The sequence below is a fragment of the Rhinopithecus roxellana genome, chromosome 16, assembly GCF_007565055.1.
Source record: "Rhinopithecus roxellana isolate Shanxi Qingling chromosome 16, ASM756505v1, whole genome shotgun sequence".
In the NCBI taxonomy this organism is placed as follows: Eukaryota; Metazoa; Chordata; class Mammalia; order Primates; family Cercopithecidae; genus Rhinopithecus; species Rhinopithecus roxellana.
The window spans coordinates 53,977,107-53,990,552 of record NC_044564.1 but is presented as its reverse complement, the minus strand read 5'-3'; the positions used below and the strand labels follow the sequence as shown (position 1 = coordinate 53,990,552).

At 39.2% G+C, this 13,446-nt stretch overlaps 1 protein-coding gene across 1 annotated transcript in view; it reads left to right on the top strand.

The window, feature by feature from the left end:
* The window catches only part of PUM3 (pumilio RNA binding family member 3), a 41,685-nt gene extending 31,848 nt beyond the window's left edge, over window positions 1-9,837 (top strand). Inside the window, exons 14-18 of the mRNA XM_010388784.2 lie at window positions 1,572-1,714; window positions 2,374-2,596; window positions 3,526-3,613; window positions 6,038-6,128; window positions 9,525-9,837. Coding sequence (XP_010387086.1) covers window positions 1,572-1,714; window positions 2,374-2,596; window positions 3,526-3,613; window positions 6,038-6,128; window positions 9,525-9,657 — 678 coding nt within the window. The 3' untranslated portion in view covers window positions 9,658-9,837. The remainder of the gene's footprint in view (window positions 1-1,571; window positions 1,715-2,373; window positions 2,597-3,525; window positions 3,614-6,037; window positions 6,129-9,524) is intronic.
* Window positions 9,838-13,446: the final 3,609 nt, after the last annotated feature.

Here is a 13,446-nt window from a genome sequence, read left to right as displayed (position 1 = left end):
ATGAGGATCGGACTGCTAGAAACAGGACATAGTGATCAGAAGATTATGATCAGTGCGCAGTTCTCAGTAGTGCTTGACTCCTAGTAAGTAAGCACTTAACGAGTGTTAGCTACTGTTATCAGAAACATGCTATACTTTTGTGCAAAAAATGAGGGAAGGTTGGGATTTTAAAAAGAGAAACATGGTGTTTGGAACCTGGAGCAGCATCATCAGCTGTAGGATCATGACAACGAGATTCATGGTCCCATGGTTGATGGCTGACTTGATTTTGAGCTCGGTTCCTCACACTAAAATTGTTAATCTCATCATGATAAATAGGCCATTTTAAGAAGAGCAGATCTGAATATATCATCTCAGAGAGAATCCCTTTCCTTAAGAGGAGGTTTTATGTTTGAAAGAGACTGGATTTGGAGTTGGAGAACCAGGATACTGCCGCTGTGAGTCCTCTGGCAGGTCCTCTCCTCTTTCTGGATGCCTCATCAGTAAACCTGGCCAGTTGGACAGAACTCTTTCCGAGGCCCAGCCAGTTCTAAAGAATATGGGGTGCTCAAACATGCACTGAATACTTGTAAAGTTTGTTACAAGAAGTAGGAGTGTCAGAGGTGGGGAAACAAATTGATGACTCTTCTGTTGGATCTTCTCTATTAAGAATAAAGGAATTTTTAAAATTTTTCAAGTGACTTTTCTGTCTTTGAAAACATCAGATTTACACAGAAGTTTAGTTAGGGTGGGGATGACATTGCTTTTGTCCGTTAAATTCGAACAACTAGAAAAGGAGGTTACTGTTCTTGGGTATGTTGATTGGAAATGTCATACAGTGTAATTTGTAACTGCTTAGTTGAGGCTTTCTGGATTTGGTTTCCCCTCCTCCTCTGTTTTTGTTTTTCATTGCGGTAGCTAAACAGCCTTCATTTGCCATGAATAAGCAACCTAACTTTAAAAGCCTTTATCCACTTGTTCGATTTAACAGAGTTTCTTTATCTCCTTTCACATACATCCCAGCAGGGAAATTCTAATAGAAATGTTCTTCATTCATGCCGATGCTACATTTAAATGCAGCTGCAAATTAACTGTCTCTACTCAGTGACCTCAGCAAGTGATGTCCCTCGTAATAGTGGCCCAAGAAATACTGGCCATGATGAATGAAGATAACACCTTTAAAGATTTTTTAAGTCCTTGGGCTTGGTCAGTTAATATAAATGAGTTGTTCAGTAATGCTAGTCACAAAAGAGAATTGATTCTGTGTTCTAAGTGTAAATCTCTGTGTGCTTTAATTTCAGAACTAGCTCCACATTTTCCATGAAGTACACTGGGAAAAATAGTTAAGTATGTCCTTCACCATTTAATTCCAGGCATACTTTAAGAGTGTAGATATCAATTCTTTTTGTTGTTGTTGTTGTTTATAATTTTATAGGACATTGTACTCACTTTGGCGGCACATACACTATAATTTTATAGGAAATTATCAGTTCCTTGTTTAGCATAGTAAATGACAAATATGGAAGGAAGGTCCTGTGGTACTTTTTTAAGAATGCAGATATTGATTCTTCTTTTTGTTTATAATTTTATAGGAAATTATCAGTTCGTTGCCTAGCATAGTAAATGACAAATACGGAAGGAAGGTCCTATTGTACTTACTAAGCCCCAGAGATCCTGCACATACAGTACGAGAAATCATTGAAGTTCTGCAAAAAGGAGATGGAAATGCACACAGGTAAAAACAAGTAGAATGGCTTGACTTCTTTATTCCTCTGCTCTGGTTGTCTGCTAATGTTGAATAGTGCATGTGTCCAGAAATCCACTTACGCATCCATACCTTCTCTCTCTATAACTACTGAAAAGGTGAATTCCATTTTCAAGCCTGTATTTTTGACAGATTCTTAAAGTTTTTATCTTGAAAAGGAAACGAAAGTGTCGTGCCAAAAGAATATCTCTGAGCCCTTGGCACGTAGTAGGCATTCAGGTGTGTGGTTTGACTTTTGCTTTCTTTTCAAAGCTACCGATACCACATATTTGAGTACCCTAGAGTATGGTGTCCATACAGCAGTGTAAACATGTTGTTTTGTGGGTATGTTGTTTGGTTTTTGGATTTTTTTTTTTTTTTTTTTTTTTGGTATTACACAAGCCAGACTCCCTTTATTGAGCGCTTGTTCTGTGGCAGGCATTATTCAGATCGGGGGACAGAAATATTTTTAAAAACAGATAGAACACATACTCAAATCACTCATTGTCTACATGCTTAACAGAAAGATAGACAATAATAATAGAGTGTGATACAGTCTGTGATAAGCTCTTAGAGGTTTTTGTGATAATAAGATCACATTTCCTTTGCGATTTATCTTACCTTAATACCCCATTCAACATATTCAACAGTAAGAAAGATACAGAGGTCCGAAGACGGGAGCTCCTAGAATCCATTTCTCCAGCTTTGTTAAGCTACCTGCAAGAACACGCCCAAGAAGTGGTGCTAGATAAGTCTGCATGTGTGTTGGTGTCTGACATTCTGGGATCTGCCACTGGAGACGTTCAGCCTGCCATGAATGCCATCGCCAGCTTGGCAGCGACAGAACTGCATCCTGGTGGCAAGGACGGAGAGGTAATGTGCCGTTAAAGGCCAGGCAGGAAAGCTGCAAAGGCCACAAAAACTTCATTTTTGGAGGATGCGGGGTGTCAGTAAGAAAACTGGGGAGGGAGATGCCTGTTGAATAAACAACAAAGAACCTCCCACAGCAGCAATTACAAGTCATCTTTAATTTGCTCTAACCATCTGGGTCAAAGCCTGGCACTTGGGAATGTTTTGCAGACGTTTATTTGGTTATGAATGAAATCATTGCCAAGTATTGAATGCCCAAGGTGCTTCTGACACCTGAGATTGGGGAAGAGAAGTGGGCCATGGATCTTAGAGAAGCCCTGGCTCCTCCTGACCATATTAACAAATGGGAAAGATGAATGCACCTTGAAAGTTTCGCTATAAGGAGACTGAGCCAGTTGCCTCCCATACTTGCTAAGGAGAAACCCAAGTAACTGGGAACAATTGCTATTACTCTTGAAAAGGTGTAAGGTTGAGCTGAAGAGATGCTTTCTTGAGTTGCTCATCAGATAATCCCCTTAGGTAGTCATGTGTACTTAAACAGCATGCAGCATTGAGTTTTGATGTTTCTGCTATAGTGTTCTGTCCTGTAGGTTTATTTGTGTCTGAGAATGGCATATTTCAGTCTAAGACATGATTAGCATTAAGATGAGCCTTGCGCTGCTACTGTTCAGAGCACATTTCATGAAGCTGAGACTAAAGTGCTGTGCAGTGGCTGTGTTATCCGACATAACTGTCTTTTGGTCTGGGAGAATAGATTTCTGGTCCCCTCAAGTATGATGGTTGTTCTAGATAAAGACCTCTTAAGCCTGTGGAACTTTAGAAGTGGCTGAGTCCTTATCAGTATGTGGTGACATAAATTGTATGTATTCATTCAAATGTATTTGCATGAATGAAAACAGCTTTTAAGATTAACTGTTCTTGACCCCTCATAGCTTCACATTGCAGAACATCCTGCAGGACATCTAGTTCTGAAGTGGTTAATAGAGCGAGATAAAAAGATGAAAGACAATGGGAGAGAAGGTAGGCTATGAAATGTGACCTTTTCTTGTATCTTATGTGGAATTCCAGTAATTCCTGGCATCCCTGAACTTTATACCGGCCATTTAGGCTCAAATGAAGTTTGTTGAGTGTTTAGAAATGATGTCTGTGAATAAGAAATGATTCAGTGGTTGCTGGTAATGCTTTTTCCCCTAGAAATTTGTGCCCGAGAACTCTTTAATTTTCTTTCTTTTTTCCACCCCCCTCCCCCCACCACTCTCTCTGTTTTCCTTCCTCTGCTGCTGCAGGCTTCTAACCTGGCTTGGTCAATGCCTTAAAATGCCATTCTAATGAGGATGGTGAGGGGGGCAGGGGCCCCAATTGTTGAGTATCATTACCTCAGTAGAAAGGCATGATATTTATCTCTATGTTTGAAGAAAGGATAAGCAGAGAAAGATTATCCTCGTAAGAGAATTTTGGACTAGTGCCTGTTTATTTGGTATTGAAATACATGTGACCAAAGAGTAAGCCAGTCTTTGGCGCTTTCTGTTTTTTTGTAAGCCTTACAGCTGCTCTGTAGAAACTCAGCTCTCTAGAGAAGGACAGCATTAGCATTTGCATGCCATTCCCCTCTCTGTCCTATCTCCAACCAGACCTTCACTTAGGAAATCCAAATTGCATCTAATATTTAAACCACTGGAGAGATTTTTTTCCCCTAGTGAATTAAAACAGTTTGGGCTTTTCATTACAATGACTGAAAAAAAAGTGACAGATCGTGAATTCATGTCCTACGGGAAGTGGCAGCTCTAATGGCGAGGCAATCAGTATAGCAGTAGAGCTGTCTCTTCTCACTTTACCTTTAAGAATGGGGACCTGGGGCTATTTTTCGCTGAAAATTTTTTTTGTAAAAGAGAAGCCTTGTGATGAATATTAAAGAAAAAAATAGCATATGGAATCATCTTTTTCATTATTAAAAAGTTAATGTATAGTTGAGTTTATGCCAGAAAAATAGTCTGGCTTAATGTCCAGTGGTTTTTCTCCCTCTTAATTAAAATGTGCTGAGAACCCTAAAATCTGCCTGTTTGGGTCTGATGTGTTTGTCTTGTTGTATTCCTATAGCAGCAAATGAGTTTGTCCTCTTGCATGTCTAGCTGTTTTGATTCTCTTTTACTGTATAGTAGCCACCTTAAAACGTAGTAGTTTTCAAAACAATGACTTGATCAGGGTCTGGTGGAGCTTGCCTCCTCTGTGCTCAGAGTCAGTCATCTAAGGCTGCTCGGTTTGTGGCTGGAGTGTCCACTTTTCGAAATAACTCACTCACATGGCTGGCAAGTGAGTACTGACTGTTGACTGGGGACCAACAGCTTCAGTTTCCCTTTCTAGGCTGCTAGGGCTCCTTCACGAGATAGTGGTTGCTTTTCTAAGAGTGAGCATCCTGAGAGAACAAAGTAAATGCCTGGCACTTCCATGATTTATCCTTAGCAGTCATTTAATGCCACTTTCATCATACTGTTTTGGTCAAGTCAATCACAGAGGCCCCCTGTGACTCAAAAGAAGACATGGATTCCCCCTGTAGATGGGGGAGTGGCTGCATTCTAGAAGAGCACACAGGACAGGAGATACTATTGTTGTGAGCTTTGGAAAACAGTTTGCCTCACTAGGTGAACTCTGTCCCTCTTTAGCAGGTACCGTGAAAGACTGAATAGCCATAGGCCTCTTGACTTTTAAAGAATACTTACACTTAGGTATCTGAATGAATTATGTAGTACATGCTACCTGACTATGATGTTTGCCATCAAGATAGGTTGTCCCTACCTCCATCTACACTAAATCTTAGCTATCAGAATTTCTCCTTTGTCCAAGCATTAATTGCACAGTAAAAAAGATAATACCAAGACCTTGGGAATTAGAAGTACCAGAATAACAGGAGACAAATGGTATTTTTGGTTTGTGAGTATGTAAGCGTTGTAAAGAGAAATGCCAAGTGTAAGCTAGAACAATCATTTATCAACCACTGTTGAACACGTGAACACTGTGTTATGTTCATGGCACCTTCTGAGTGAGCATTTCTCCACGAGGAAGAACTTGATTTCAACCAACCATGAGGTGCTACTGTGAAACATTTATTTACTGAATAGCTTTCAGGTCAAAGTTAAATCGTTAAATAGTACAAAGAAATGCAGACATAACTCAGTGAGTGTTTTATTAGAATTCATTGTTTATCTTGAGTAATTACTGCTAAACATAGCCTAGGTTTTGGATTAGAGTTAAAAGAAATCGCTCTTTTGAAAATGCATTAGATAAACCTGCATTGGAATTTTTAGTGTTAAAAGGAAGACTGGGTGAAAGCTACTTTTATTAGCTTTTTTATTTAAAAATATTTGCAGGTTTGAGGGCAGTAGAGAAGGAGTTAGGGAGTATAAATCTTATTATATGATGTTCACTAAGCTTCAGTATATTTTACAGGTTGTTTTGCAAAAACTCTTGTAGAGCATGTTGGTATGAAGAACCTGAAGTCCTGGGCTAGTGTAAATCGAGGTGCCATTATTCTTTCTAGGTATGTATATCGTGTGCCCTTCTCTGAGCAGGGCCTGGTCATGCAGAAGACATACTTCCTTCACATTGATTTCTCAGTTCTAATATTTGTTCTCAATAGTCTAGTATTACTTCCAGTCAGTCATGGTCTAGATAAGCATACCAAATATTAGAAAGCAAATGTAACTCTTTCAGTCAGTCCTTAGAATTTTTTTTTTTTTTTTTTTTTGAGACTCCATCTCACTCTGTCACCCAGGCTGGAGTACAATGTCACAATCTCAGCTCACTGCAGCCTCAACCTCCTGGGCTCAAGTTTTCTTCCCACCTCAGCCTCCTGTGTAGCTAAGACTACAGGCACGTGCCACCACACCCAGCTATTTTTTTATTTTTTTATTTTTTGTAGAGATGGGGGTCTCCCCATGTTGCCTGGGCTGATCTCAGACTCAGGTTCAAGCAGTCCTCCCATCTTCATCTTCCAAAGTGCTGGGATTACAGGCGTGAGCCATTGTGCCTGGCCCTTAGGATTTTTTAACTACCATCTTTTTGACAAATTATAACATTCACAAGATATCAGGTGGCTTCACCATGTTTATGGTTTTGACAAAAACATAATTTTTTTTTTTTTTTTGAGACGGAGTCTCGCACTGTCGCCTAGGCTGGAGTGCAGTGGTGCGATCTCGGCTCACTACAAGCTCTGCCTCCTGGGTTCATGCCATTCTCCTGCCTCAGCCTCCCAAGTAGCTGGCACTGCAGGTGCCCGCCACTATGCCCGGCTTTTATTTTTTTTATTTTTTGTTTTTATTTTTTGTATTTTTTTATTTTTTGTATTTTTAGTATTTTTTTTTATTTTTAGTAGAGATGTGGTTTCACTGTGTTAGCCAGGATGGTCTCAATCTCCTGACCTCGTGATCCGCCCACCTTGGCCCCCCAAAGTGCTGGGATTATAGGCGTGAGCCACCATGCCCAGCTTGTATTTTTTTTAATGAATAACTTATGTCCCTGTGAAAACTGTGACAATGTTGATTCTTAAATCATGCCTAATTCTACATGTAATTTCCTTCATTGTTTTAAAAGATTCTAAAAGGATTGGAAGAGCATTTGCTACTGAAGTCTGTATGCTAATTGTTGATATCTGACTTAAAATGAGAAAAAAACAGTGATGAACTGTGGCCTGTTTTGTATTATTCTCTGAACTTAGTTGAGTTTATAATCAATCCACAAGTCATTGAAATTTTCCAGACATTCTATGTGCAGATGAAAACCTTCTGTTAAGAGCATTCATTTAAAAAAAGATTTGTATGTTGCTTTGAAGCAATTACTGTTGATTTTTCCCCTGCTGTGTTATTAAGGTTTGGGAAAACAGATACCAACTCTAGTTTGAATTTCTCAAGATATTTCACTTGCAACATGCTATACAACCTAATTTATATTGTTTGCAAGTGTTATTTTAAATGTTTCTTCAACATATACCTGATCTGGTACACATGTACTCACAAACACACGCAGGAGCATTCATATCTTCAGGTATGTCAGTGTCTCCCAATATGTAAGTGTTACAGATCATTTTGTTCATTTCTGCTTAAAATTAGTTAATTTTCCAGTTGATGTCAAATGGTCAGAATTCATTAGCTAATACATGAACTTTTTTGTTACAAATTCTTTTACCAGGCATTTGGAGTATTAACATCTACTGACACATTCTTTCTTTACACTCAATTAACTGGAAATTTCAGCAATGCCATGAAATTAATTTATAAAGGATGTTCTCCCATTAGGTGGATTTCAAACATAGGAAGGATACTATAGGTTTATTATGGAGCACTACTTAGAATTGGAACAGGAACACAGGAAATATTGGAAGTTCTAAATGGAAATTGAGCTATATATAACAATAATACAAAAAATTGTTTTTGTAAATTTTAGGTGAAAAGAAAATCAGCCTTGTATGTTGGTTGAAAAGTAGTTCAGAGAAGCAAAATTCTCTAACATTTGGGAGTATTGGCTCTTGACAGACTGCCTGGGTTCCAGCTTAGTGCATAGCCTTGGGAAAATTCAGCTTTCCTGGGCCTTAATTTTCTTGGTGGCAAAAAAATGAGATTAATCATAACTCTATGGTTGTTATGAAAACTAGATTGGAATGATGCATATAAAATGCCTAGTATTATGTCTAATATGTGGCATATGCTTAGTAAGTAATAACTATTATGTGTTATATAACTGTGTGTTTAGCCAAGATGCATGAAATTAAAACACCTAGTGAGTCACAAATTCATTACAAGGGAACTTTACTTTTTAGCATCATAGGTGGCAAGCTGAATTTGTTGCTTGTCTTCCAGAAGCAGTAGAATACTGCTTGGTGCTGAACATTTATCCTCCTCTTTATTGACATAATGGAAGTTATTGGGACCAGGGACTTTGGAAAATACCAAGTACCTCATTTCTAGAATGTGTTTCAGAGGTCCGTATTTACATATGGTCCTGAAAAAGAAGAGAACAGGAAATTCAGGCCTGGTGCTCTGCAGTCAGAGCTGTATGTCCTGTTCACAGAGAAATGGGCCTGCTGTTACCAGCCTCTAGGGCTCCCTTCACTTTTGATAGGGTACTCGGGCAGGGTTTCAGAAAGCAGAGGCTGGGGTTATTTTGTTGAATGGCTAACGTTTATTGAGTGCTTACTAAGTGTCAGGCTCTGGCTGGGAGCTTTAGATACAAGGCCATTTGAACCTCAGAAAACAACTCTGTGAGGTAGAAGGTGGACTCTGTTGTGAATCCCATTCTACAATTCGGGAAACTGAGTCTTAAGAGAGTTTAAATAGCGTGCTCTTGGTTGTACAGTTACTGAGTGGTAGAGGCAGGTTTCACACCCAAGCAGTGAAGCTCCACAGTGAAGCTCTTCGCCCCTTCACTAAACGTTAGTGCTGTGGAGTTCAGTGAGAAGGCTGCTAACTCTGACCTCTCTGTGCCTCTCTTCACACATTTTTATTCAGCCACGTGGTGGGCATTTTTTGGCTGTCTGCTCTATAAATGTAGCATCATGAAATAAATAAAATACGGTCCCTGCTCTAGAGCTTATAATCCTGAGATGGGGAAGGGAAGATAGAATACATGTAGAATCATTTTAAGACAGATGTAAGTAAGTCGTAAGATAATGTGAAGGTAGAGCCAACTCTGTATGGAATGGTGTTGGTCCTACAAATGTCTTTGCTTGGGTGACTCCACCAGCAAGATTCTAAAACATTTTTTTCCATGGCTTTATAATATAAACTACTGGTCCTCATCATTCATCCTTTGAATGAAAAATAATGTGTATATAGTTACAAGGCTTGTCTCACAGTTAACCAAGTCTTTTATACTATTGGTACAGGTAGTATTGGAGATGATGTAGGAGTTCTTTGAAATTTAATTTTTTTTCTCTCTTCAGCCTCCTTCAGAGTTGTGACCTAGAAGTTGCAAACAAAGTCAAAGCTGCACTGAAAAGCTTGATTCCTACATTGGAAAAAAACAAAAGCACCAGCAAAGGAATAGAAACTCTACTTGAAAAACTGAGCACATAGGTGGAAAGAGTTAAAAGCAAGATGGAATCATTTTTTTCTGTTCTCTGTTCTGTTTCCCAATGCAGAAAAGAAGGGGTAGGATCCACCATACTGGTAATTGGGGTGCTCTGTATATGTGTTTCTCCTTTGTATACGAATCTATTTATATAAATTGTTTTTTAAAATGGTCTTTTTTAAAAATCTCACCCGTCTCCTTTGTTATATTGAGTAGTAAGCATATCAATGTGTGAGGCAATTAATGTGTAAGGTTTACCAATCATATGTGGTGGGACCAATCAAATATATAAAGTGTAGTTGAACGAGTTGATTCGGGGGAGATGACATCTTCAGTGAGCATAGTCTCAGAAGGCTTCCTGGAGAAGGTGGGACTTGAGAAGACTTTCATCTTGTCAAAGGAAGGCAGGATGTGGAAAAGAAGAGCCAGGGGGAGTCTGGGCACAGTAAAGTGGAATTTAATGAGTACCGGGGAAGTGGAGGGTCCACAGCTGCCTTCCTAGCTGTCTTATGGATTAGGTTCCATGCTAGATTTTGTTTGAAAGCCACTCAGGTAAGTTAAGCTCATAGGAGGAAATGTGCTACTGGAATTTTCTGGTCTATCATGGTGAGAATGGACTCCCTCCTCTCCATGCGCTAGGTATTCCACGTCCATGGTTCTGCTGCCTTCCCTACTGCTTCCTGTTCTTCTAGATACTTGGTGCTATCTCTCACCCACTGTGGCTTCTCTTCTGTTTAGTTTGTTCCTGTGAGTTTATACAATTTTATTTTTCTAGTCTTATCTTACTCTTTCTGGAAGGAACAGAGATAAACTCAACAATGCACCATTTTTAAACAGAAATCCACAAATGGCTTTAAACAGATTGAAAACAACCTACCTGACTTCATGGTGGTCTTCTTCCATGGATGAACTTAGCAGATCTGAGAATGTCTTTTATTTGAAAATTCAGCTTATTGTATTTTCAGTTTGCATCAAACCCTGCTTTTCCTAGGAATCAGCTGTTGTTAGAAGGAAGGAGAACCCCATTTTCCCTTGAAGTCTGGTGTAATAAGCATTTGCATAACAGAATAAAGGCCTCTTAGAGGAAATGGCTTCCTACCTGACCAAACTCAAAGGACTGGCTCTTGAAAACATGAGATGGCACTTCTGTTTCTATTTCAGTGAAAATATGAAAAAGTTACATATTAGTTTTAGCAGATTAATCACTTTTAAGATTAAGTCTGGCAAATTTATGGATGTATGTATTTAGAATAATGGTTAAGAGAACGCAAGATCACAAAGCAGCAGCAGTTAGTATGGAGCCCGTAATCAAACTATTTCTAGGCCAAAATTAATGACCTAAACACACATAAAAATTTGAGACTTGAGCTCTTGTCTTACCTTTTGATAGTGCTTAACCTAAGGAAACTAAGTTTATGATCGTCCTCATCTTTTCTAAACCTAAAAACACCACCACCAAAATGCCCAAGGCTCCTTACTTCCCCAAATGCGTTAGTAAAAATTTTAATGAATGGCCTTAACCAAGAGATACAGTATGCTCTTTGGATTGAGTGGCTTTTATGAATAGTAACTAAATGGCTGCTCTGCATTCCAGAGTGTGCAGACAGACACTGATTGCTATGTATGTTTGTACCCATGACAGTGCCCTGGATGATACCATGGATAACACCCTGTAAAAGAACGGTGTTTGGAATATTTTTCATCAAAATGTTTTATCCAGTTTTTAAACATGGGCTCATGCCCATGGCTGAATGTAAGTGGACAGATAGAGCTGCAAAATTGTGGGAATGAGACATTTTGGTCTATGCGCTCTTGTTCTTAGGGAGTTAATTGTACCTTGGGAGGAAATGATTAGCTCTTAGTTGTGCTTGATATGTGATAACTACTTGAGGGAAAGGTGAGAGGAGTCTGGTAAGGTCATGGGAATCATCTGACTTTAAGCTCCTGATGACTATAATTAAACATAATTACTAATTTAGATATCTTAAAATGACTTTCAGATGCTTGACAACAGACTTTCCTTTTAGATGAAAATCCTCTTGCATTTAAAACTTAGGTTCTTACTGGTATATCTACCAGTAAGCACGTACTGACTTGATGTTATCACATTTAGCAGGAGGCAGTGATAGAAAAACTGTGAATCTTAAAGACCTGTAATAACAGGAATATCCTTTTGAAGAAACAGACAAGACATGGGTTCGGTTCTTCTTACCAGATCAATTATTTGGCCCCATTGTATTACTTGATATCTAAGTCTAGTTCTAAATATCTGTTGGAATCTGCGCTTTTGGTAATAATACCCTGCCTGGCACCTTTCTGGAGGTTCCCCTGCTCCTACATTTCAGTCGCCTTTTTGGTTGGAGTGGAATTATGATTTGCCTCAACCAGTGGCATGTGACTCTGGCCTCTGAACCACAACACTCCCTTGGCCACTGTGATTAATTAATGAAGTATACGTGTCCCATGGTAAGTTGAAGAGCATTCTGAATTTGTATCACTTTGTTTCATCATTTTGACTTTTGCATAGTTGAAAAGTCGTAAGTAGGCCAGGCACAGTGGCTCACACTTGTAATCCCAGCACTTTGGGAGGCCGAGGTGGGCGGATCATTTGAGGTCAGGAGTTCAGAACCAATCTGGTGAACACAGTGAAACCCCATCTCTACCAAAAATACAAAAATTAGCTGCACGTGGTGGCAAGCACCCATAGTCTCAGCTACTCAGGAGGCTGAGGCAGGAGAAGCGCTTGAACCTGGCAGGCGGAGGTTGCAGTGAGCTGAGATCGCACCTCAGCACTTCAGCATGGGTGACAGAACGAGACTCTGTCTCAGAAGAAAACAAAATCGTAAGTTGATCTATTATAAATCCGGGACAGTCTGTACTCTTAATACTAAGAGTAGCACCATATCAGGATCTGGCATGAGACTGAAGCCAGAGCACTTACAGTTCTCTGGCTAAAACACTGTTGAATGTACTAACATCAAGTCAGTTTCTGGAAGAAAAATGTGAAAGATGCTCTCCCTCATTCTGGGATCTCAAACTTAGACTATGACCTGGGCTGCCTGCCTGCGTGTTACTATATTTCATCAATTCTACATTTTTATTTTATGTTTAACAAATCTTTCAGGACGTCACTTACAGTCAGTGGCATATTCGCATGACCGTTGATAGGCAGCTTTTTTTCTGAATGATAAAATAGTGTTACGTCTTAGAGTCAAAGTGTTACAGTTGGTAAAATACAGTTCCATCTTTTCCTCTCTCAAATGTTTCTCAGTCTCCACAAGCCTGGTTTGCTTTTCTATAGTAGCTTTTCACCCCTCAAAAGTTTTCTTTATTGCTGGACCCTCCGACAGATGATCAGGGTTAGTTGGGATGAGGTGTTTTCTGCCACATAAGTCACACCCTTTTGGAAAATGAAAATCAGGTAAAATTAAAGGCAATATAAAATAGTGACTGGGAGCACAGGCCTGGAACCACATTTGAAGCCTGGCTCTGTAGCTGGATGATCTTTGTAACTTATATACCCGCTCTGCTTCATTTTCATCATTTTTAAAATGAAGATAATCACACTTCGCTGTGTTTTTATGAGGGTTAGGTTCACCTCGAGTTTTTCCCGTAAAACATTTCAGCAGCTTCTGCCCCTACACATAGTTAAAGTTACATTTTTAAACATATATTTGCTAAGAAGTCACATAAGAATACCCACAAATTCATTACCACTTTATATTATTTACAATTTTAAACATCAGCACTATACATTTGAAAAGTAGTCAAAACATGAGCCTTCATTCCCTTGG